Source organism: Rutilus rutilus, assembly GCF_951802725.1.
Source record: "Rutilus rutilus genome assembly, chromosome: 1".
NCBI classification, from domain to species: Eukaryota; Metazoa; Chordata; class Actinopteri; order Cypriniformes; family Leuciscidae; genus Rutilus; species Rutilus rutilus.
Window position 1 is genome coordinate 2,523,847 of NC_140209.1, and position 25,289 is coordinate 2,549,135.

The 25,289-nt window shown below is 38.2% G+C and overlaps 2 protein-coding genes across 2 annotated transcripts; one reads left to right on the forward strand and one right to left on the reverse strand.

Moving 5' to 3' along the window:
* Positions 1-4,107: 4,107 nt before the first annotated feature.
* Positions 4,108-4,944, forward strand: LOC311301369 (uncharacterized protein; the record flags this gene model as incomplete). Its single annotated transcript, XM_084426396.1, has 1 exon — positions 4,108-4,944. The coding sequence occupies exon 1, from the start codon at positions 4,132-4,134 to the stop codon at positions 4,942-4,944; it is 813 nt and encodes a 270-aa protein (XP_084282522.1). The 5' UTR covers positions 4,108-4,131.
* A 13,228-nt stretch (positions 4,945-18,172) lies between these two features.
* On the reverse strand, positions 18,173-23,634 carry LOC311301601 (uncharacterized protein). The gene is made up of 8 exons (XM_084426852.1): positions 23,452-23,634; positions 22,748-23,062; positions 22,320-22,667; positions 19,582-19,701; positions 19,288-19,407; positions 19,007-19,066; positions 18,781-18,861; positions 18,173-18,669 (listed from the first exon to the last, which is right to left on the reverse strand). The coding sequence occupies exons 1-8, from the start codon at positions 23,510-23,512 to the stop codon at positions 18,614-18,616; spliced, it is 1,161 nt and encodes a 386-aa protein (XP_084282978.1). The 5' UTR covers positions 23,513-23,634; the 3' UTR covers positions 18,173-18,613.
* Between the last annotated feature and the right edge of the window lie 1,655 nt (positions 23,635-25,289).

A 25,289-nucleotide genomic window follows, 5' to 3' on the forward strand; every position in this document is an offset into this window, starting at 1 on the left:
TTTGGTTGATGCAATATGACACTGGAGGATGTGGCTACATCTCAAGGGAGGACACCCTTATTGTTGAAGGTAGACATAACCTCTGACATACGATTTTATTTTCTAAATTATAAGGTTTCTTGCTAAATGTCAATAAATGGGTATATTATTCTGACAGTTTGTTACTACAGTTAACAGGGAATCAAAATGTAAGGTGTTTAAAGCTACAATATGTAAGTTTTTATTTTTTTTATTTTTTTAACCTGTTAACCATTGCCAGTGCGCCCGCGCACTGAAGCGTTATTTATTTAATTCAAAATTACTATCAGATTTAATGTTATACCAGAGCCCGTCTACGGAGAGCCTGCCCACTCCCTATTAAGTCCTATTGTACCGAATTTTGGTTGTAGTTCCACCAGAGTTCCACTGGGGGCGATCGCCATGAGTGCAAAATGAATGGGAGTCTATGGGGCTAGACCATCTAAATTTGTCTCTTTCACTCGATTGCCGTTGAGAAATCTCAGATCTGATTGTAGATTTTGCAAGTTCAACATGGGTTTTAGGTCGAAAGTTGAATGAACGAGTACTTATGTCCTTTTGATTTCTTACAGGTTGAGTTGTTGTTGCCCATAACACGCTAGCATTCTGCTAATGAACGCTGATTGGTCAGTGAAGGACTGATTACGACCAGAGATACCGCTTGATGGCATCGTGTCATCCGCAGCGGGACCAGAAACAAACAAAACAAAAACTCTTCTAGCACGTGTGTTTACCTGTGTCAGCTGTGTTGTCGATGCCTCGAGTGAAAAGAAAGTGCAGAGCGTGAACGCACCAGAGTGAGTGAAGGATTGCCGTTAAGCAGTATCTCTGGTCGTACATGTGTATGACGTCATTGACACTTTAAAAGACTTTTTAAAGCAAATAATTGACTCAAAAAAATCTAACACCCAGCAATGTGTAATTTATTTGCATCTCCTTTCGAATACAACATTCAAATTACTAGACAAAAAATTATATCCTGAGAAAAGTGGATTTTTATTGGTATAGCGCCATAGCCCATATGAAAAAAACCTGCATGGTTCATATACAGCAACCATATATCTTCCTTATTTAAATCGGCCAGAATTACCTTCTGTGTTTCATATAAGGCCAATATATGTCCTATACAAAATCAGACCGATTACGGCCACTTTCATACTAAATAGCACACATACAACTTGTAGGGGATTTTTGCGTTATATATGAATACTGTTAAAAGACTTATATGAGTTTTACATGACAAAAGTATGCAAATGTGTATGGTATTAGTAGAAATATATAAAACTCATATAAAAATCATTTAAAGTTCTTATATTGAATCATATGCTAGTCAAATTAAAGTCATATAGAATTTATACACATTTTGTGTCATTTGTTTATGTTTCATACAGATTTCATGTGTTGATGACCAACATCTGATTCACTTATATGCAGTTGGCACATTTTTAAAGGGATACTCCACTTTAAAATGAAACTTCTGTCATCATATACTCACCCTTATGTTGATTCAATCCTTTATTAATTTCTTTCTTCTGCTGAACAGAAAGGAAGATATTTAGAGGAATGTCAGTAACCAGACAGTTTCTGGTCTCAATGACTTCCATAGTATATTTTTTTGTTACTATGGAAGTCATTTAAAAACAAATATTTATGAGTAATATTAACTGTGTTTACATGCCAGTAATATAAACTTTTGTATTTCCTCTAAACCTTTGTAAAAATATTCCATACAACCACCGGTATAACTACATGACATTAGCCTTTTTTGTCGATGAGTAGCCTACAGCAATACAGCATATTTTATACTATTTTTAACACGTATACAATATTGCCTACTCATGTAAGAAACATTTTCTAAGTAAAAATTAAACATTTAGGCCTAAACATTCAAGTAATTCAAGTGTAATCAACCGGTCTGTTATCCAGTATCCACCGGATCAGCGCTGTTTCTCCAGCCGGAGATGGACTCGCCTCTGCGGGGGAACCTCTAACTTTACACCGCCGTCCTGCGTCACTCACAGCTGAAAGATGCTGCGACGCGACTGACTCCATAACCTGCCAATAAACAAACAAACAAACAGTGCACAGTTCCGAGGACATTTTATCATCCAAATTAGTTGGTAAACTGCACTGCGTTTTATACACGTCCATGCTGGACATTCATATCAAATTAGCATCCTTTTCCTATGTTTTTACATCATGAAAATCTATATGGCTTTAGTTGTGTAGGACATATATGACATAGTATGATTAAAAATACATTAATATTATGCAATTCATATATGTGGTTTTTGCAGCATATATGTCCCTTACAATATTCTGTTAGAACATATAAGAATCACAGGTGTTTTTAGCAAACCTTTTCCATATGGGAGACCTCCATTCATTCTGCACTCGTCCTGTGAGCGCCCTCATATGGAATCAGAGAGGAACTGCAACCAGTTCAGAAGCCGGAAGTGTACTGAGAGTGAAACTTCTCGCCATATTAGACATTCTCTGGTTATACCTTGACAAACTATACATAATTAAAAAGATATAATACTCAAGTTTCAGTATTTGACCACTATTGTATTCTGAGAAACTCATAGTGACAGTTATGTCTTAATTTGTGTCAGGAGTTATGAAATGAAAAAATGAGTCGATACCTTTAATATGAATTATGCGCGTCAGCCGCTTTCATTCATAAAAAACTCTGTGCTGTCGTCATGACAGCGATACACAAAACAACGTCCCTCAGGGCTTTAGCTCAAAAATGTGCAGATTTGGAGAAATATTGATAGATTCTCATAGATTTACATCATATTTCTATAGACAGGAATAATATTTATTGAATTTATACCCAAATGCACCGATGTAATCTTTATGAGCGTTTGGTACTCTGATACTGTGTTTTCAATTCATACCAATAGCCTGAGGGCGCTATATGCACAATAATAGTCCATATATAGAACATGAAGAAGAGCCATGACCATGTGACATTCCAGGACGTCACTGATACACACAAAGCTACAGAGATCGAGTTTTGAAGACAATAAACATGATTGCAATGATATTTGAGTTACCTGTGTTTTTCAAGCCATGCCAGGTATTTTCATAATAATAGATTATATTTATAATGTAATGCTAATCTATATAGACTATCATTGTGCAGAACACTATCCAATAGTATATTTTCTGTCTGATTTTTTTATCTGAAGCCAAATTAGATCACAGAAGATTATTTAAAATACTCGTCTTGCGTTATAAAGTAAGTTTGCAGCACAAACATGGTTTTAATCTCATAAATTGTTGTGTGTTGATGGTGTGCTAAGCTAACATGCTAGCTAGCCCTAGGTGCACCTGCTACCTAGAAGTTATACTTTTATTATTTTTTGAATGCTTACTGAAATGTTTCTTTATTCAAGAAATGCATTTGATACAGTTTAAAATGTGAGGTGAACTTTGAGAAAAGAAATTAGGGACTGAAACCCTATGAATAGCCTGTGAATAGCCAGTCGTTAGTAATGGTGCCTTCACGTGCTGTGGAAAAGATGATATTTTCCACTTGTGAACTGGTATTTACCAGTGTGTTGTGTTCAAGTGCTTTTGTTGTCGTAATGTAGGAAAAAGATGGACACACAGATCCAGACTTGTTATCTGCCTAAAACGATTGTAGATTGCTTAAGTCATCTGCTACAGCAAGAAGATGATTTGTCAAAACTCAAACGGTAAAAAATATGCTAATGCTGTATATTTTCTAGATCATGAATAGATTTTTTTTTTAAGGACAAGGGAGTTAATAGAGCTAATATTTCTGTTTTAGCAGCAAATGCTAGGTCTACCCTTATGTGAAGCATAGCTACTAACCTAATCTTTCCTACCAGTTAAAAAACAGTGTTGTTGTAATAAGGCCTACCATACATACACGCATACATAAAATGAATAACTGACCCCGGGTTTTTTTTCTGAAGACTTGTCATACTACACTGCCTGGAGCAAGACAATCCGGCGGTCTTAAAAACCGGAACTGCCTGGATGACTGTTCTAGACATGCAGGACAGCACATTTAAGAGTCATCTGAGGCTCACCAGAGAGCAGTTCCACCTATTCTGCAATAAATTAAGGCAACATGGGATGACTGATGATCACTCACCAGGAGGTCCTGCAAGAATTCCTGTAGAGAAAAAGGTGGTGATGCTGCTTTGGTATCTCGCAAATCAGAACTCATTTCGTGAGATCTCTGATAAATTTGATGTCAGTCAAGGAGCAGCGCATAATGTCATCATTGAAATGCTTGACCGTACATGTGCCCTTGCAGAACACTACATTGTCTGGCCAAATGACTGTCAAAAGACCATCCAAGCAGCTCTGTTCAGAAGGTCGTGCGGAATTGATGGGATAGTTGGTGCAATTGATGGATGCCATTTCAGAATCCAGCGGCCACCTGTTAGGGGGGGGGATTATTTAAACAGGAAGGCCTACTATTCTGTGCTGCTGCAGGGTATTGTAGACGACCTAGGAAGGTTCACAGATATTTTTGCTGGGCCTCCCGGTAGAGTACATGATGCACGCATGCTTAGGCTATCCCCATTCTTCAATACCCATGAACAGAAGTTGGGAGGCTACAAACTACTCGGGGATGGAGCATATGTCTGCAACAGCTTCCCATTCATTGTCACTCCAAAACGCGACAATGGAGCCTTGAGTGAAGATGACTTGCGCAGAAATGCAATGATATGCAGTGGGAGAGTAATAGTGGAACAGGCGTTTGGCCGCTTAAAGTGTAAATGGAGACGGCTCCGTGAACTACAATACTCTCGTGTAGATGTAGTTGTGAAAGTCATTGTAGCAGCTTGTGCGCTTCACAATATGTGTATTGGAGAGTCTGAAAGTACATGTGATGAGCACCCAATCAGGTGCCCTCGTGAAGAGGATGAGAATGAATGAACATTACTGTATGCTACAGTATTTGAATATGAATATGCTACTAGCCTATCCAAACTAATTTTTATCATAGGCATTCTATTTCATCCCCTTACACTTTTACTATCATCCAAGCAAGTTAAAGCAATGCCTAACATGTGAAAAATTCTCATTAACAAGTTAAAGACATTATGTTCAGATGTAAAAAGAAAACAAATCAGACAGTGGTTTGGTTCCTTATAATCGTTTAATTTAATGACTTTTTTCCACAACAACTCAGAACACTATCTACTTTGATGCTGTTTGATTTCAACGTAGTATATTATTTGAACATATACTATATTTTTGTATTTTTTTTAAATTCTTTATGAATCTTTTTTGTAAACAATTTGTTCTGTAAAAATAAACCTTTGAAAAAATAAAATCTCATTTGTAAACATAACTCATTTTCTGTAAACATAAACTCTTGTAAAAAATATGTGCAGCACCTTTAAAATAACATAACATATACTGTACAGAGGTGTAGGCTTCATTAAAAACAGGCCTAAAACATAAACAGTAAACAAAAAAAATAAAAAAAATAAACATATCTTTTATCTATTGTTGCTCATGGGACTGCTGCAGCATCTGCTTGAATAAAGCATTAGTGGTTTTAATTTCCCCCATGATTTCTTCGTGTCGGCGCTGCGTGGCTTCCTCGCACTCTTTAATGACACGGGACATCACCTGCGTTATGTCTTCACGACGCTTCCTCTTCCGTGCCAAAGCACTGGTGTGAGGAGGTGATAAGGTTGAAGGCCCGGCGCTCTCAGAATCTGAGGAATGTGCAATGGAGGATGAAGACAATTCTTCCTCAGTAGAAGAGTTGCCGAACATCAAGGGTTGCTTGAAGGCCTCTGGCCGCCTAACAGTAACCCCCTTTGTTGTCCCGATTACCGGGAAATCTACGTCATGATGCCCCCCAATAAGTTCCCCCATTTCTTTAAAAAACTGGAACTTGGTAGGAGCTTTCCCTGTGGATGCATTGTTGTCTACTGCCTTCTTGTATGCATCTTCCAGGGTGGTCCACTTTCTGGACACCTTGTCTACATCAAAATGCTGGTTGAACTGACTTTACAACTTCGCCGCAATTTCCTGCCAGAAGGATCGCTTCTTCCCCCTGGACATTTTGATCCTAGAGTTTAGTTCAGCGAGGTTGCGAGGAAGTTCACTGTCATCTTTCATTAGATGTTGGCGCATCAGGTCAATCAAAAAAAGGGTCTGGTCCCTGGTGAAACCCTGGTTCTGGGGCAACTCTGCTGTAGTGTTCTCATCTAGATAGATAGACAGATAGGTAATTTAGATAGATAGATAGATAATTCAGACTAACCATTATTCATACTATAATTCATACTAACCATTTTGTGTTTTATTCATATTTAACTGGTTGGTGTATTTCAACATAGCCTAATACAATAGATTAACCAAGGGAATATAACTGCATTTCGTTATGCGAGCGGGCACTCACCTGTTTCAGAAACAGAAACGGGGGGAACTATTTCAGGGCAGTCATGGCCTAGTGGTTAGGGAGTTGGACTGGTAACCCAAAGGTTGCTGGTTCAATTCCAGAGCCGGTGGGAAATGACTGAGGTGCCCTTGAGCAAGGCACCTAACCCCTCATCGCTCCCCGGGCGCCACACAAAGGCTGCCCGCTGCTCTGGGTGTGTGTATCCACGTGTGTGTTAACTACTCACTACTCTGCTCCTAATGTGTGTGCATTAACTTGGATGGGTTAAATGCAGAGGTCAAATTCCAAGTATGGGTTACCATACTTGGCCGTCACGTGTCACTTTCACTTTCACTTTCACTATTTGCAGAGCAGTGGTGAAATCATGGTCCATGTAAAGGGTACTTTCCCCTTCCCGTTGATAGAGCGTTTGGGTTATGGGCTGGGTCATCTCCTGATCCCAGTAAAGCATGGTGTCGCTGGCGTATACTACAGACAAAATACATTCACGTGAGTAAATTGCCTGGCCGCTCATTACTAGGAGGCTCCTATTGACTGCTAGCTAGCATCTGCTCTGGGTAGGTAACACCAAACATAACAGTATTTTTAAAACTGACACTGAGTGTTAACTAGGGCTGTCAACTTTATGACTGACATTCTCATTGGTCGACCAGTCGCATTTTTTTTTTTTTTTTACCAATAAAGAAATTTTCATTGATTTACTCCTTGATATTTATTCCTTTATAAGCAGTTATATATTACTGTATTCTAAATATAATTAGCCTATGTTTTATCCCCAACTTTAAATGCTTTAATTTAGGCTATTTTGTAACAGCGCCACAGTTTAGCGCACCATGTAGAACACTCGTAGGCTGCACTGCTGCTTCGCGCTCAGTAAGGAATATAGGTAGTAATCTCTATGTGTCTGTCTGTCCGTTTGCATTTTGATTATTTCGAGAACCGTTCATCCAATCGACTTCACAAGGGAGTGCAGTGTCGCATTTGGTGCAATATAGACAGACACGCGAGACGCGACACGTTCAGAATTAATAGTAAACTACAGAACAGCGCGAGCGGGAAGCGGCGCACCTCACGCGAGCAGGGCGGCTATATTCTCCGAATAGGACACTGCACTAGTGATATAAAACGCACACAGTCTGTTAACTTAAGCAAAACTTTTAAGGTAGTCTAATATTTTTCTGACTAACAAATTACTGACACAGTAAAGGGTAGATTTAAATAAAGAAAAACGAAATTTAAATGAAGAAAAACGAAATTTAAATAAAGAAAAAACGAAATTTAAATAAATGAAATTTAAATAAAGAAAAACGAAATTTAAATAAAGAAAAACGAAATTTAAATAAACGAAATTTAAATAAAAAAAAACGAAAGTTTGCCTAAATTAAAAACGAGATTAATTTAGATTTATAATAAAGGGTAAAAAGTCTAATACATTTTGTTTCTATTATTCTATTTTCCACAATGTCAAAGCAACAGCAGCAATACAAGCTCAGACATGCACTTCGGTCCATACAAACTCCGCTGTTCTGCGCTCTAGCAAGAGGAACACTCAGTCGGTTCTATTATAGTGTCACCGGTGCAGGCCGGGGCGGACTCGGATGACCAGCCGCCCCTGACTCCAGGCACCACCGTGAGGAGCCAACACCACAGGCACGCAACAGATGGACAAAAGAGGAGGCAAGTAATTGAGTTCAAAGTAACAATCTTTATTGAATAACAATCAACTTGGGAGAAGGATAAGCAACTCTTTTCTTCTAGGGCTATTCTACCGGGGTGGCCGCTGGATCGATTCTTCACGGTCTTCAGGGCACAATAGTGCAATAGTAACTCTAAAAGCTTACTTCACAGCGTGGCTGCACATCTGCAGAACTCAGACGGTAAGTAACAGGTAATATATTCTTCTCAGTATCAGATACGTCGTCGGGCACAATGGTGGGACAGTGATTCTAAAACCTCACTTCACAGCGTTGCTGCACATCTGCAAGACTCAGACGGTAAGTAACAGGTAATGTTTCTTCTCTCAACCGCAGATCCTCTTGCCAGGACACGAAAGGAGAATTGTGACTTTAAACCTCACTTCACAGCGTTGCTGCACATCTGCAGGACTCAGACGGTAAGTAACAGGTAATGTTTCTTCTCTCAACCGCAGATCCTCTTGCCAGGACACGAAAGGAGAATTGTGACTTTAAAACTCACTTCACAGCGTTGCTGCAGTCGTCAGGATTCTTCTCCCAGCATCAAACACTTTCACCAGACATTCGCGAGAGACTCAATGGGCGGCTTTACCAGCGAGGCTGTACCTCTTCAGAGCTCAGTCGGTAAGTATAATAGTTCGGACTTTTCCACAGCCATACGGTTTTTCCCGAGACTTATAATTTCAGAGAAAAAGAGAGGATTAACAAAAGCCTTCAATGAGGAATACTCCACAACAGTACTCAATGGAAGAGAAGATACTACAAAGCATTACTTCACCAGTTCAGTTGTTTCGTTCTGGAATTTGGATGGAGACAAGTAGATCATTTCACAAGAATGAAAGCAGGCATTGGGAGACTTTTCTCAGCATAGCACACAGCACTCGTGTTCACTACAAATCCACAGCATTAATTTGGCGTGCATCAGGTAAGGCAAACAACTGCAAATCACTCACACAGTAGGGCTGATCAAAAGCCTCGCTTCATCCATGCATTTCATTTGGAATATTCAACTCTCAGTTCTTCTCCAGTATATCTGAAACAGACGTCCTCCTCAGTAGTAAGTTTCACATTCACAGTCTTTTCTTCAAGCTTTACATTTGATTCAATGATGTAATTAATTCACTTATCTTTCTCTCTTCCTCTTCCAGCACAGATCCAAGCAGCAGTTCAATCCAGTAGTATTCCACACACAGCTCTAAACAACAGACTCCAATGGCAGTTCTTCACTTACACGAATTTCCAGGGTTGCCGCGTTCAATGTAAGCGCCCAAACAGGAGATCTTCTACCCCCAGACGCGACGACAGAGACCCAGCCGAACACTAGTCCAAGGAACACCGACCAGCAACTACACCACAAGCAACCGTCTTGACCGACTGAACCCAAAAGAACGACTTCCCCCTCTTCTGTCCTGAACGGCTCCTTTATCCTCCTCTTGTGAAGCGAAAAGCCTATACAAACGCCGCTCCCCTCTCTCTCACACCTGCCGTGCATCAGCGGTAATCAGGTCGGGCAATGCCTCAGCTACACCCGGAACCGGAGTAAGGTGTCACACCAAAATAATCCCCTCGGGGAACATAGAAAAAGGTTCCGCTTTTCCAAGCATTCTGTCACCCGTGACAATAGCATGCACGCGTTTTCCGCGTGGCTCGAGCCGCGCCTGAGACGCGTGTCTCACACAGGCAGTGTGCAAACTCCAACCTGTTAACATGGGAGCCGAAATAAAAACAGACACGCCACGCAGCTGAGACTCTCACGCCACGCAGCCAGTGTGTCGCCGGCCTTATTCAAGCGCAAATTCAAGTTCAAATTCAAGCGCAAATTCAAGAACCGTTTCGCGGGGGATCCCAGGTGTAAAAAAAAAAATATATATATATATATATAAATATATATATATAAAACGTTTATTCGTTGTTGTTTTATATGACAATTGTTTAATAAATGTTCAATCAAAATGCAAAACATCGCGTCTTTTTTTTTTTTTTTTTTTTAGTCGACTAATCATTGTGCAGGACAGGACTTTGGTCGATTAAGCATTTCTTTGGTTGACTACAGCCCTAGTGTTAACACATTATATTACAATTGTTAATGACACAACATTGTATAGGCAACAAAAACTATCCGCTAACAGTAGCAAAAAACGTTTAGTTGTGTACAATGCTTATCATTCACGACGCTTGCGTTGCTCTCCGCCATGTTGAAAAGGTCAAAGGTTATCTCATCTCGGCAACTCGTGCATCAAAATATTCTACGAGTTGCCCAGTGGAAAATACCACATGAGTGGGTGTTCATGTGCATTTTCCACGTCGGCTTTTGGTATTTACCATAATTACCATAGCACGTGAAGGCACCATAACTATAATGCAGACAAAAGAAATGCATATTTCGAGCCATAACCAGGCTGGAGAGGTGTGAATGTGTGCAGGAGAGACTGAGACTGAATGGGGATCGTTTGCACCACAAAACAATAGAGACAATATACTGGATAGATGGTTAGAAGATGACAATAAACATCAGTAGCATTTTAGCCTCAAATCAAAATAAAGTCACATGACATGGTCTTGAAAAACATTTAACTAAATACAGTGTTTTGGACTTATTATCTTCAGATTTTAAACATAAAATGTTTAGAAATGTGGCTTTAGCTGTAGTGCATTTCTAGATTGCTACAGTGCCAACTTCAATTTTATTTTCATGAGGATGTTTCATAAAAATTAATTTCTAATAACTTTACAAAACTTTGAAGCTATTTATAATTTTTTTTGTCATTATGACAATAATTAATTCTACATTTACAATAAACTGCCAGGTGTCAGCTTTCAAACGAGATCATACTTGTGCTTTTAGTGCAAAGGGTTCATGAACTGTATCTGTTTCAGTTTGAGTATGTCCTTTCTGGGGATTTTTCAAAAGTGGGGTTGCAGCTTAACAGTTTAACAGGTTAAAAGAGTGTACAAAGCAGAGAACAAAGACCAAACTGACATTCTGAGTGAATACCAAGATGTGTTTACTGGTTTAGGATGTGTACCAGGACTGCCCCACATACAGCTCAACACAGATGTTGCTCCAGTCTCAAGACTTAATTTTGTCTTCAGGGAAATCCTGGAAAACTTGAAAAACACAATGTATGCAGTTCTAGGGCCCTATAAAATCCGTTTTATTTTTTCCCAAATTCCGTTTTTTCCGTTTTAATTTTTGCAAATTCCGTTTTTTCCGTTTTAATTTTTGGGAATTCAGTTTTTTTTTACCCTTTACAGTTATTTTAGTCGTAAAAAGAGTGTTTTTAATGTTAATGATTAAAATGTACACAAATAAAATAGGAATGACCCTAAATTTATTGAGGTAACAAACAAAATTCTCATTTTAAGAGGTGTTAAATGTGGTTTGGTTTGTTTACATTAGTGAATGCATTAGGCTAACTAACATGAACCACGAGCAATACATTTGTTACTGTATTTATTAATCTTTGTTAATCTTAGTTAACCCTAACCCTGTATTTTTATTATGTTACTTCACACAGTGCATTAAGCTAACTAATGTTAACAAATACAAGTTTTCATTTAAATAATGTAGGCTACTAAATGGTGAAATTAACATTAATAAAGATTAATAAATGCTGTAGAAGTGCAGTTTATTAATAGTTAATGTTAACTGATCTAGTTAACTAGAGTTTAATAAATGGAACCTTATTGTAAAGTGTTACCGATTTTGTTATACACCGAACCGATTCAGTGTTGGACAGATCAGTTGTTTTCATAGATCTATGAGTTGTTTTAACCATTCATTAAAGTGAATCGGTTCAAAGGAGTCATTAGTTCGCGAATCGGACGTATCATTAGCAGACTTGTACGCGTTGTGTGATTATCCCGGCAGTTAGGACATCGCACAAGATCTGTCAACACAGAAAACATTTCATCATTGGATAGGTTTTGTTTAGTTTATTGAAAGTGTTTTTTATGTCAGCTGAATGGGCGGAACGCTTTTCAGAGAAGGAAAGGTAACGTAAAAAAGTTTTTTTTTTTGCACATAGGCTAATTCACACCCAGCGGTAGCCTAATTCAGGAATAAAATGTCCGAATGCTCCACGTGAAACTTCTTTCTTCCGATCTTTTACCATTGTGTCAATTCTCAATTGATTTAGATTAATAAGCGCGAGGGAGTGAGAGAAAGCAAGACAGTTTTAAGACGCGCGCGCGACCGGGCCTCTCTCTGCTCGTTCTTTCAGTAATATGCGATTTTCCTCAGATATAGTTTTTCTCCCTCACAAAAACTGAATTTTATTCCAAATATGTAAAATTCCGCGAAATTCCGCGTTGACACTAGATTCCGAGTTAATTTGCCAATTCCGCGATTCCGTCCGCGATTCCGTGATCGCGGAAATTATAGGGCTCCAGAGGCGTGCGACCTCTGACATATATAGCAATTGTAAGTCGCTTTGGATAAAAGCGTCAGCTAAATGAATAAATGTAAATGTAAATAGGGCCCTACAGTTCTGTCCTACCCAATCAGAAAACTCCTTTTCTCACAACTCCTTTTCCTCTGTTTCCAGGTACGAAATGATGGAATGGCTCGCCAGTCCAAACCCGGGATAAGAGTCCACAGCCGGGACAGGAAAAAACCCGGCCTTGGAAAAACAAAGCCAAAACAATCATCAGTAACTCATTCAAATAAACAGTTTCTAATGACCAAAATGTCTGTTTCAATTATTTGGATATAGGCAACACATACATGCTAGTCACCATGTGCTTGATTAACACACTAGAGTCTGTGTACAGAGCTAGCAAAGCTAGCAGCGCATGGCACACACTTCACAACAGAACAAATATAATCTTTCAAACATTTAAACATAACTATATGCACTCACAGATTGTATTAGAAAACACTTAAAGCATTTTCAAAAAAAAATCACTTTTTCAAATGTATTTTTCACATTAAGTGTCCAAAAACAGTATCCACATTACCTAAATACATCTCTTATGAAGAAACTGGTACTCACCGAGGAGAAATATAAATCAGAGACAAAAAAGTATTTTCTCAAAGAAACAGATTTAGTTCAGATCCTATCACGCCAGTGTCTTTTCTTCTCGTCGCGTTCAGATTCACATCGCACTCTTCTCAAAGCGTGGGCTTTTTAAAGAATTAATACCTCATAAATCTACTTCTCAACTTGTTAATAATCTATTGCTGGATTATTAAACAGTTTGTTCTCCCTCAAATCACTCAATCGCATCTGCTCTCACTCTCGTGTCGTTCGCAATCTCTCTACATTTCTGCTTGTGCGCGATCTTCTGGAACTCTCCAACAGGGGGCGGGGCTAACCTTTCACCTCACCAATCAGGAATCAGTTCAGGAACCTTTTCTTTCTATAATAAAATAAAATAAAAATTACTTCATGTTATTTTCTTACTATTAGTTTTATAGCGATATAAATAAAATAATACTAATTATTAATATTAGTGACCCGAGTTAATGACCTGGGTTACATAAATCAACTATTTAAATGTACATTCATACATCTTATTATTCAGACATATAGTAATAGTTACTTAGTGTGTCAATAATGAATGGTTAATTCAGGTAGTTATAAAGCATTTAGTTGTGGTCAGTTCACTTTTTTTGTGAGCTCATCTAAAGTGAGGACTAGTTATGCCTTGTAAAGCTTTTACAAAGGAGATTTTACAGTTATCTTCTAAACAGAAAAAGGAAACAAACACAACACAGTGATACAGAACACAGAAATATTTAAGATGTATGAATGTACATTTAAATAGTTTATTAATCATTTACTTAGACTTTCTAAGTGATCTTATAAACCACTGACAACAACTCGTAAATAACCGGTTTGTAAATAATGCAATACTTCATTAAGAAATGATAAATTGATCATTAAAAAGTAAGAAAATACAATTATTAAACACATTATAGATATGCTTATAAATCAAAAATAAAGCATTTATAGCTGTATTCATAAACTGCTTATTAATGTCTATCCATGTGTTATAAATGATGAATTAACTTAAATTAAATTAAAAACATCACAGGTGAACCTCATTCCTCAAATCAAATTACCAACATTGTGGAAACACAAGGAATAACACAACACAACAGGCCATAGATAATGTTCACGTTACCCTTATGAACAATTACCAAAAAAAAAAAAAATATATATATATATATATATATATTTTTTTTTTTTTTTTACAAAAAAACAATTTAAAGGCAACTCTTCATTTAAACCATTGGGGTATACTGTTTGAAGAGTATAAATCCAAAAAGTATTATAGTATATTTCACAACACGGTCGAAAATAACTCACTTGCGGCGGCCTCCTCCCCCTCTCTACCGCTGCTCATGTGCGTTTGTTTTGATCGGAGCAAGCCAACTGTACCGTGTGGAGCTATGTCTACCGAGGTGGGTAATCTGGTAATACATCATACATGCGTGTTTGTTTATGTCGAATTGCCGTAAAGCAATTTGTGTTTCGCGCTCGTTCTCATTCTCGTTCTCGCTTCTCACGAGACTTCCAATTTCTATCTTGCCGGGACGGTAGTCCCCAAGTTGCAAGGTTGGTTTTCCGCCTGGAAACGCTGGGGGGAGCGGGGAAAGTCACCAGTATCACCAGAAAGGGTTGTTTAACCATCCAAATGATTTCTAGACAGTTTTATTACGTTAAAAAAGTTACCAAGTTCTCCTTTAATATCGTGATTGCGTATGTTACTTTTGTGTTCGTGTAATCTTATTGATTCTCGTTCAATGTCACGTACCCTATCCAAACTTGAGTCGAGATTCGTATTATCATAACCTTTAGAAAGGAAACGGTCATATACTACTTTCACCTGGTTTTCAAATTCTTCATCAGTACTACAAATCCGCCTTATACGCAAAAACCGACTGAGGATGGTAGCTTTTAGAATGTAAAAAATTATTCTTATCTGTGGATTTACGAAATACTGTCGTCTGTAGAGCCTGTCCAGTAGATCTGTCATGGTTGTTGAATGCATTGTTTCCTTCTTGTCTCGTGTCTATGTTTGTTTATGTGTGAGTGGGCGTTGTCCCGCTCACGTGTCTGTCAGCGCTCCAGCTGATAATCATCATCATCACAATCACTGTTCACAGCTGCGATTCATTTCCGTTCCCTTTATATACTCACACCATTCTCTGTTCCAGTGTCGGATTGTTGGTTGAAGTCCTGTGATTGCCGTGTCTGTGTTTCCCGTGGAGTTGCCGTTTCTGTGTTGGTCTAGCCCTGTCTTCCTGCCGTTCTTGTTCACCGTCCTTGGATTCACCGCACTCCAGCACCGGGATTGGGATTCTTCACCATCAATGCACCAGCGCACCACAGACCATCTAGTCCCTGCACGAGCCTGAGTCGCCGCCCTCCCTGAAATGAACTGTTTTGTGTGACCATTTGAGTCTAATAAACGCCTTGAGTACCTGCTTTTGCTTCCTGTCTTGTTCGACCATGACAAGATCTAAAAACCTTAACGTCAAGAAACGATATAGGAGACATACTGTATTCCAAGGAAAATCGTATGGAGTCAAGTCTGGAATTTAAGAATTCACACATCATCAATATATCGAAACCAACATTTCAAACAGTGATGGAAAATGTTACTTGGAGAATACACAAAGTCTGCTTCAAATTTGCCCATGAACAAGTTTGCACAATTAGGGGCAAATGGAGATCCCATAGCCGTACCTTTCACTTGATGATAAAAAACGTTCTCAAATTTGAAATAGTTGATGGTCAGCACTGTGTGTGCCAGATCCCACAACAACTTTGTTGGAGGCTTATCAACATCTCTAGATTTTAAATAATGTTCCAAAGCACATCAACCTAAATCATGTGGAATGTTAGTATACAGGCTAGTTACATCCCTAGTGTATAACAAATCATCATCTGATGTATGGACATTCATCAGTTTACTCAAAAAAACAGTAGTGTCCCTTAAATATGAGGGTAATGTCCAGACAATTGGCTTAATGTACCAGTCTACATACTGAGAAATAGGTTCAGTTAGGGATTGGCAACCTGCCACGATTGGACGCCCTACACCTCAAGCACGGCCGTCTGAGACGTACTCAAGACACACTGCGTACTCCCACTCAAAAGTGTCCAACCGTGTTAACTACACTCTGCTAGTGGTTACTGTTACTGTATCTTTGACAGTTTTCTTCGGTAATAAAGTAATCATTAAAAAAATTCTTATTAGGTTAATTCTTGTGTTATTATGTTTATCCAGATGTGTTAGCTGTTGTTTATAATCACCATTCATTTACTTGATACTTAACATTGAACATTATTCATATTATTATTATTATAGATTCTGGCCTGGGTGTGATTGACAGCTTTAAGTAATGGGGGAATGTAGTGTTTGTGTATTAGTCAGGAGATGGCGCTGTAGGCCACATGTTGTCGCCTATAAAAGGTGTAGAGTAAGAGCTGAAGTGTGTTGTACATGCTGACCATTATGTAACATCTGGCACTGTTGGATTGCTTTAGGATTTTAATAAATCTTTAAGAACTGAGAACTTTCTTGGCCTCATGCTTACCAGGATTTAAACATTACAACATCAGCAATTGCTGGTATACTGGAAATCTCTGAACACATCTAGTGTGTGTAATCAGAAATGTCCTGTATCTGATCATCTCTGTGCATCTCAAGTGTATGGACGTGTACGGGGTTTTCACACACCTTAAGTTTCACTGAAATTTCCATTTATTTGTGAACCGCTATCTGTGCATCTGTAAATCGCTGCACGCATCTGTGGATTTTGAAACACTTCTAGCATCAACATGCAGAAAAAGCCACAGATAAGTGGACTCCACCCACCGTTTACTCAAGCCAATCAGATAACAGCTACATTGCTCCAGAATAAGCAGAGAAAACTAAGGGGGAAAATATACTAAACAATAGCAAGGATCCTCTGGAACAGCGGGAAGAACAAAACACCACTAAAATAGACAGATTAGACTGACACGACTGACAGAACGGTCAGAGGAGAACCTTGACAGAGAGAAGTGAAGAGAGAATGATCAGTCCCAGCAGACACAGATCACACTTATCAGACATCTTCTGTTTCTGTCAGTCTTCCTCTTCATTACATATAGTTACAGCTCCTCCTTTAAACATCATCAGCTCCTCCTGTGGTTATTAACTTCCTCTGTTCTGATCAACTGAGTGATTAAATCCTGCTAGAGTTGCTGTATAGAGACACGATGCCACAGTGAAGTGCTGCTTTACATGCGTATGCGTATCTCAACACACATCTGCTCTGAACACAGTTTATAAGATATTATTTTGCACACGGGAGCATTACTGTTAGTCTCTCTTCCTTATTTTAGCAGTTTCCTGAATTATAAAACAGATTTTAAAAGTATTGTAAAGTAATTATTAGCATCAGCTTGGTAAAATAAGCCTGCATTTGCACATGAGCGTCTGTAAAGCAGATATTAACTGTCTTCAGGGAGTTTCTACACATGGATTATAACGTTCTGCTTTACTCTCTCCAGCCTTGAGAAATATATCAGATCCAGACTCCTTTATCAACACTACAAATGCTCTGGAAGATCTGGGATGTATTTCTCAAGCACCACTGATTTAACTTCCGCCTCCCTGAACTTCTGGACCACTTTGCTAAAACACTTGAACGAGTCGTTTTCCACCAACTATCTACATTTCTCACACAGAACATCCTCCTGGACAACAACCAGTCTGGCTTCAGAAGCGCCACTAAACTGAGACGGCCCTGCTCTCGGTTATTGAAGCTCTGAGACTGGCAAGAGGAGCCTCCGAATCCTCAGTTCTCCTCTTGCTGGATCTGTCTGCTGCTTACAGTTAACCACCAAGAAGAGCATCTCAGGAACAGTGCTTCAAGTCTGACCTCTCAGTGGGTCCTTCAGGGTGTCGTGAGGTGTTTAAGACCCAATATCTAGCTCTCGGTTATTGAAGCGGCTTCTCAACTACAACTCGCTTCAGTGGACTTACAGATACATTACCAGCTCATGAAGGGGAATAACATATTCGTAACAAACATCTCAGGAAAGGAGACTTATTAAACACAACTGCAGAGGTTTATTAAGAAAATTATAGCAATCATTCAAAATGAAAAAAGATGCTAAAAACAGGAATGAACAGACAAGATCCAAGAATCCTCAAATCAGCTCCATCACACAGAACAGAGAGAGATTATACAGTCTGAGTCTGTCCATTACTGTATTAATATTATATTTAAAGTAGTTTACATATGAAGCGCAAGAGAATGACTTTCAACACTGTAGGCAAATATATCCATAACATCCATATAAATGAAAATAAATCTGGCTTTTTATATGTAAAAACACATTTTAATCTAAACTTGATTATGTCACTATAAGTGCTCAGAGTTTTTTCTCTGTTTTCTGAGAAGAAGAAAATAAAACAATGAACAATCCTCTGTAAGTTTCTGCTATTGTAAATATTGCTGCAGATTGGCTCTAAACTCATCAGTATTTTATTCTAATATTGTCGGCATCTCTATTTCCTCTGGGTGCTTCGAGTCCTTCCTCCCTGCAAAATAAAAGCATTGACTGACCTCTCGTATGTGTTTTTATCATGATTGCAGATTGTTCCAGATCAGATGAGTGTGAATCATCAGATTGTGTGCGGCTCAAAACTCACCAGCTCTTCTTGCACAGATGATCTGAAGAAGAATCACAGTAGGAGCAGCAAACACTGCCATCTCAACAATAATCACAATCACTGCAGGAAACATGAGAGGAAGAAGAGAAACTGTACATGACTGAAGTCAAGGGTATTCAACTATCAACAGTTATTGATGAAGCATTTACAGACTGACTGATAGTTTAATGTTATAAAGCTGTCAGTATAAATGAACGTGTCGTACCTCTGTATAATGATCCAGCAGTCACACTGACTCCAGTTTCTGATGCTGTATCAGCTGGATCTGTGGATCACGTCTGTTAGTTCAGTTCAACACATAATGCCACATATACACAACATCATCATCACATAATACTGGAGCTTCACATCACAGAAATGATGAATATGTGCACAAGTCTGTCATCTATTATCTTCTTACTTCACTCTCAATCTGTCAGGAGGAGAATGACTATCGTCATTCACCAAAAATAAATCTATTTATACAGTGATCATGTGATCATGAACCTTGTGTAGGAGCTGCTGCTGTAGTTTGGCTTGATGTCTTCTCAGAGTTTGAGCTTCTGACTGGAATCAGTGTTGGTGAAGCGACTGGATCTGCAGAAGATGAATGTTCAGACGCATCACCTGTAGGACATTAACATCATATGTTCATATCGATCATGACCTGCAGTTTGTGTTCCATCATCACAGTTTACAGTGGCAGTAGTTGAGAAGAGACAGTACTGTATTACTGTATAACTGTATTACTGTGTTACTATATAATTTATTCCTGGTTTATATAAGAGTGAAACAATGAACCTTGTGTAGGATCTGCTGCTGTAGTCCGGCTTGATGTCTTCTCAGAGTTTGAGCTTCTGACTGGAATCAGTGTTGGTGAAGCGACTGGAGCTGCAGAAGATGAATGTTCAGACGCATCATCTGTAGGACATTAACATCATATGTTCATATCGATCATGACATGCAGTTTGTGTTCCATCATCACAGTTTTCAGTGGCAGTAGTTGAGAAGAGACTGTACTGTATTACTGTGTTACTGTATAATTTATTCCTTGTTTATATGAGAGTGAAACACAGTTGAGCTTCTGCAAATAAACCTTCAGCTTGAATGAAGGACATAAGCCTTATAATTCCTAAAGCCGACCTCCTACATGGGTCATACTGGGCTTTAACCCTCTGGGGTCTGAGGTGTTTTCTGGGCCCTGGAGGTGTTCTGACATGCTCTAACATTTGTGCTTATTTCTGTTACTTGTGACATTTTCATGGCTTAAGTCTGATTACACTGTATTCAGCACAAACTCTGCTACAATAATATATCAACAGCATGTGTGTAAAAGTTTGTAGTTTTGAGATAATGACATTTATGCGTGGTTTGTGAAAATACAAAAAAAAATTCTCACTGAAATAAGGCCATGAAACCCATACTGATTATTTCTTCACAAGACTTTTGAAAATTGTATGACGTAGTCTAGAATATTTGCTCTAAAACTATGTGAAAATCACCCTGACTGCTCATTCAGATAAGACAATATATTGATTTACAAATTTTACGACGTGTTTTGTGTGAAAAAGCTTTATGCGGGAGGTGTGATCACATCATTAATATGTATGTCTTTCACACCTGAGAAAGACAAAGACACTCCCTAACGGCCCTATTAGGAGCTATCAGGCCCTATCATTCTGAGCAACCTTGCACAAAGAATGAGGAGATTTAAAAAAGAATGGCTTTTAGATTGTTTGGATTTATTTACAACACAACATAATCCAAAGATACACAACTAATGACAAAAGAGCACATTGAAAACAATGATACAAAGAAAGAGACCTTTGTGCCATTCCTAAAAACATTGTACATACCTTTCATTTCCAAGGTGTTTGATTTTCACTTTACCATGTTCATATACAGAGACTCATGTGAATGTTGAAGTCAGCAGGACTTTTCATCTGGTTCCTGAAAAAAAAAAAAAAGTGAACATACTGATATCAAGAGAAACTATAGGCCACGATTTTGGGAATACATTTTACATTTTTCTGATTAAAATTGCTTTTTAGAATTCACAGGATACACACACACACACACACACACACACACACACACACACACAAATGTTTCACACAATATATAATATAATGAACACCAGGTTTGTTGTGTCTTGTAAGCATAGGCTATGCGCAGTGCTGCATAAAATAATAATAACAATAACCTATAGCAGCCTATAAATCTTCCAACAGATTTTAGTAACAACTACTCTACAGAAAAATATATTGATTATCATATGTTACTTCAAATGTTTCCATTCGTTATGATGATATGAAATGAGATAATAGTAAAAACATAAATCCTAATGTTTGCTGAGTTTTGCTTTTCAAACGCGATCGCGCTCCAAAATATGATACATTCAAACGCAGAGCATGCTCCAAAATATGATACATTCAAACGCACAGCATGCTCCAAAATATGATACATTCAAACGCACAGCATGCTCCAAAATATGATACATTCAAACACACAGCATGCTCCAAAATATGAAACATTATGGTTACCATATTATACATATCAACATTTGAGCAGATATCCACAAACACAGTATTTAACAGTAAACACGGGTCTAAATATTATAATATTCACCATTTATCTAGCAACAGTTCAACTGCAATGTGAAGTTTATGCAACAATAACAAACTAATATGTAAGAATTTCTTACCTTACATCTTTCTTGTCTTCAAATCACGTTCTTCTTCTGAGGTAAATCCAATGTAAGCTCACGGCGCGTCTTTAAAACTCGACGAAAAGCAGAGACTTGTGAAGTTTTTGGGTGTTTTGTTTTTGAGGTAACGAGCGCGACCGCGTTCCACGTGGAGATTTGCATGTGAATCTCTTTTGCGCTCGTAGGCGTGGTCAAATTAAAAATAATGAGCAAGCGTTTGAGAAGCTGGACATCTTGTTGGTTTTATACAAATTACTTAAACAGAGAATATTTGTTTTCAGTTTGAATCCGATCATTTAAAAGTACACACTTAAATGTTTATAAAGGTTTATAAATGTGTGACAAGTATTCGCTGAGTTTTGTTTCAGTTTATAGACGTGCTCAAGAAAAAAAAGTTCACCGCGACGGAGAGGCAGAACACACACCCTGTTTATTTTTCTTTATTTTACAAAAGCACAATGTTTTGATTTGATTGTAAGTGGACGCCTACAAAAGTAGAAACATCACAGATTATTTTTTTATATTTCTTTTTTCTGTATGACCATAAATGACGGAGTAATTTAAGTTTATAGTTCTACAATGTGGAGAAAATCCAGCAAAACGCGGGGGCGCGTTTGTCGACCCCAGAGGGTTAATACACTTTTCTGATTTATGCAATATATCATGTATGACCCATGTAGGAGGCCAATATTGGGAATTATAAGGATTGTTATGCAGTTTATGACTTTGACCACTAATATTTTACAACTCCAAAACGTATGAAGCCATCAGAAAGAGTAGAGCCAATCTGTGGAAGTTTTCACAAATCTGTCAGAAAAGAGTGTTTTCTCACCTGAATACTTGACAGTGTATCTGACTGAGGTCATGAGTTGATTTCTGCGAGTAAGCTGACATCTCCACTCTCTGTTGTCATCTTCATTCAGGAGTGTTGTAGTCAGAGTGATGATGATATAGCGACATGATGAAAATGCTTGAATTCGATCTGATGATGAGAATATCTGATATCTGGAGTCTGTCTTCAGATCAACACCAGTCTGATTCACCCACAACAGCTTAACTCCCCCAGAAATGATTAAATAATTACAGATGAATACAGAATACAACTGACAGGATAGAGTCACAGAGCTGCCTGGACTGATTTCAGTCTGTGAGGATGATGATGATGACGAAGACACTGAAACTGAACACAAGACAAAAAAATCACAGACTCTTCAATCATCATCTGAGTTTAATAAATTGACGACATAATCATAAACTTACCATGAAGAACATTCAGAGAAACAACTGTATCAGGTCCTTGTGGTTCTCCATTCACATATTGTCTGCATCTGTAAGATCCATAATCTTCTTTTGTGACGTTCTTGATGTTCAGAGAGCAGTCAGACTCCAGACTCAGTCTCTCATGTCTCTCTGTGTCGTTCTTCTTTATCCCTCCAGTAATCAGTTCAACTCTCCCTGGATGTCCGAAGCTGTCAGAGTAGGTCCATGTAGTTGAGTTGCAGTCAGAAAGAGCTTTATAACAGGACAGAGAGACATTTTCACCAGAACTGATGAACACATGAGCTCCACTGGTTCCTGAAACACAGTATATCTCAGTGATCATTATGATATATATTAATAAATGAAACATAAAACACACCAGCATAAAAAGCAGAAGTTTTAAATCATAGTATTTTTCCTGACTTAAAGCAAACAACACACTCTCCAGAATAAACTATTAGTCTTTATCAGAGAGCTGTTCAAATCACTGACACACTCTTAATATGAAGATAATTCTTCATCATCAGATGTTTGAGTGACACTATGTCCAGTATCAGGAATAATACAGTATGATCTGTGTGTATCAATACACAACTCTGAGATCACAACGTGAATGTGTGCAAGAATAAACTGAGCATGTTCAAATTAACTTTTTCCAGACTAATTCCACTAAATGTCTTTAGAGAAAATACAGATTTCTTTACCTGTGAGAAGTGAAGAGAGAATGATCAGTCCCAGCAGACACAGATCACACTTATCAGCCATTTTCTGTTTCTGTCAGTCTTCCTCTTCATTATATATAGATACAGCTCCTCCTTTAAACATCATCAGCTCCTCCTGTGGTTATTAACTTCCTCTCATCTGACCGACCAACCATCACTGGTGAAATAAACATAAAGCCTAATGTTGCAGTGCATGATGGGAACCACCAATCAAAGCTCATCCATGTCTCCCAAAATAATCATTATTGCTAATATAGCGTATAACTGTTGAGCTCAGTGAACCTGAAGGTAGTGATGGTGAGATGAAGCTTCATGAAGCCCTTAAAGCTTTCCAGCCTGATGTGTGTAAAAGTGGTTGATTTCTCCAGGTTTGGAATGCACACAGCGACACCTGCTGGTCAATGCTAATATCATGCAGAACAAATCCTCAGTGGTGTGTTATGGAAATTAATTTGACTTCATGCAGGGCTGCCAATGCGGAGAATCAGGCAATCGACACTTTTCACTCGCTCTCACGACACACATCCAGTTTCTCACACAGAGGAAAATCATGAAGCAAAGAGGACTGACACCGACAGACAAGGTTACTATTAGGGCTATAGCTATCGAATATTTTAGTAATCGAGTATTCTACCGAAAATTCCATCGATTAATCGAGTAATCGGATAAAATGTAATTTTGCTTAATTAATGAGCAATAGTAAATATACAAAAGAAAATAAGACAGGTCTCTTAAAATGAACAACTAATAGGTTTCGTTTTATAGAAAAATCAAGTTTTATTTTTTAAATGCATAGTATGTATGCATACAACAATATTTGAGTTATTACCCATTGTTTCTCTGTCTGTACTTGTACTGTGAACAGTGACAAAGTTGAGTTTAATTGAATGCATTTAGGTGCCATACATTCTGGGTTTTAAAGAAAGCATTTTCTGAGATGCAAAAACAAATAAAAAGAAATTACTTTCAAATTACTTTTTTTTTAATCAAAACTAAAGCATACATTACAATAAATAATAATAATACAAAAACACTGCCTTTAAGTCGTGCAACTTAACTTTCAGAAAAAAAAAAGTTTCAAAATGTACAGCTCAGGCATAAAATAAGCCTTTACGGTCTTCTTCTTGGGATGCTTTGTGGCATTCAGAAGGCAAAAACGCGTGGACAGGAACAAGAGTCCATGCATGCATGCATAGTTTCACACATTTTTTTTGAGTGCTTTAAGCTAATACATTCATGAGAATAGGCTAAACCTCTTTAAATCTCTCTCTCTATGATTGTTTGTGAAAGTCTTTAAAGGAGCACGTGATTGCAATGAAGAAAGGTAAGCATGTCAACATGCTCAGAACTGAGGCTTGCCCTGCGCTTTGAAGCAATGTTTCCTGCTGCTGAAAACAGACGCTCTGATGGCGTGGATGTGGCCGGAATACACAGCAAGGTCTTTGCCAGCTTTGCCAGTGTTGGATAGCGTGCTGCATTCATTTTCCACCATGACAGTGGATTCTCCTTCTTGGACAGGGGATGTTCTCCGAAATACATCAAGATCTGAAATAGATCAAGAAATAGATCTGTGGAATAGTTGTGACAACGAAATAATTAAAAATGCTTTTTTTTGTTGTTGTTTTTTTTTTCTTTTGCCAAACAGTCATTTTCTGTGTCTGTATTACATTTTTTCTATTATGTGTAAAGCGTTATCGTGAAATTTTTTAAAGAGGACAAAAAAAAAAAAAAAAAAACTTGCCTACCTCCCTCTGCACAGCTTGGTTTAGCTGCTGCTCCTCATCTTCTTCTTCTTCACTGGTGCTGGAGTCTGATCCCAG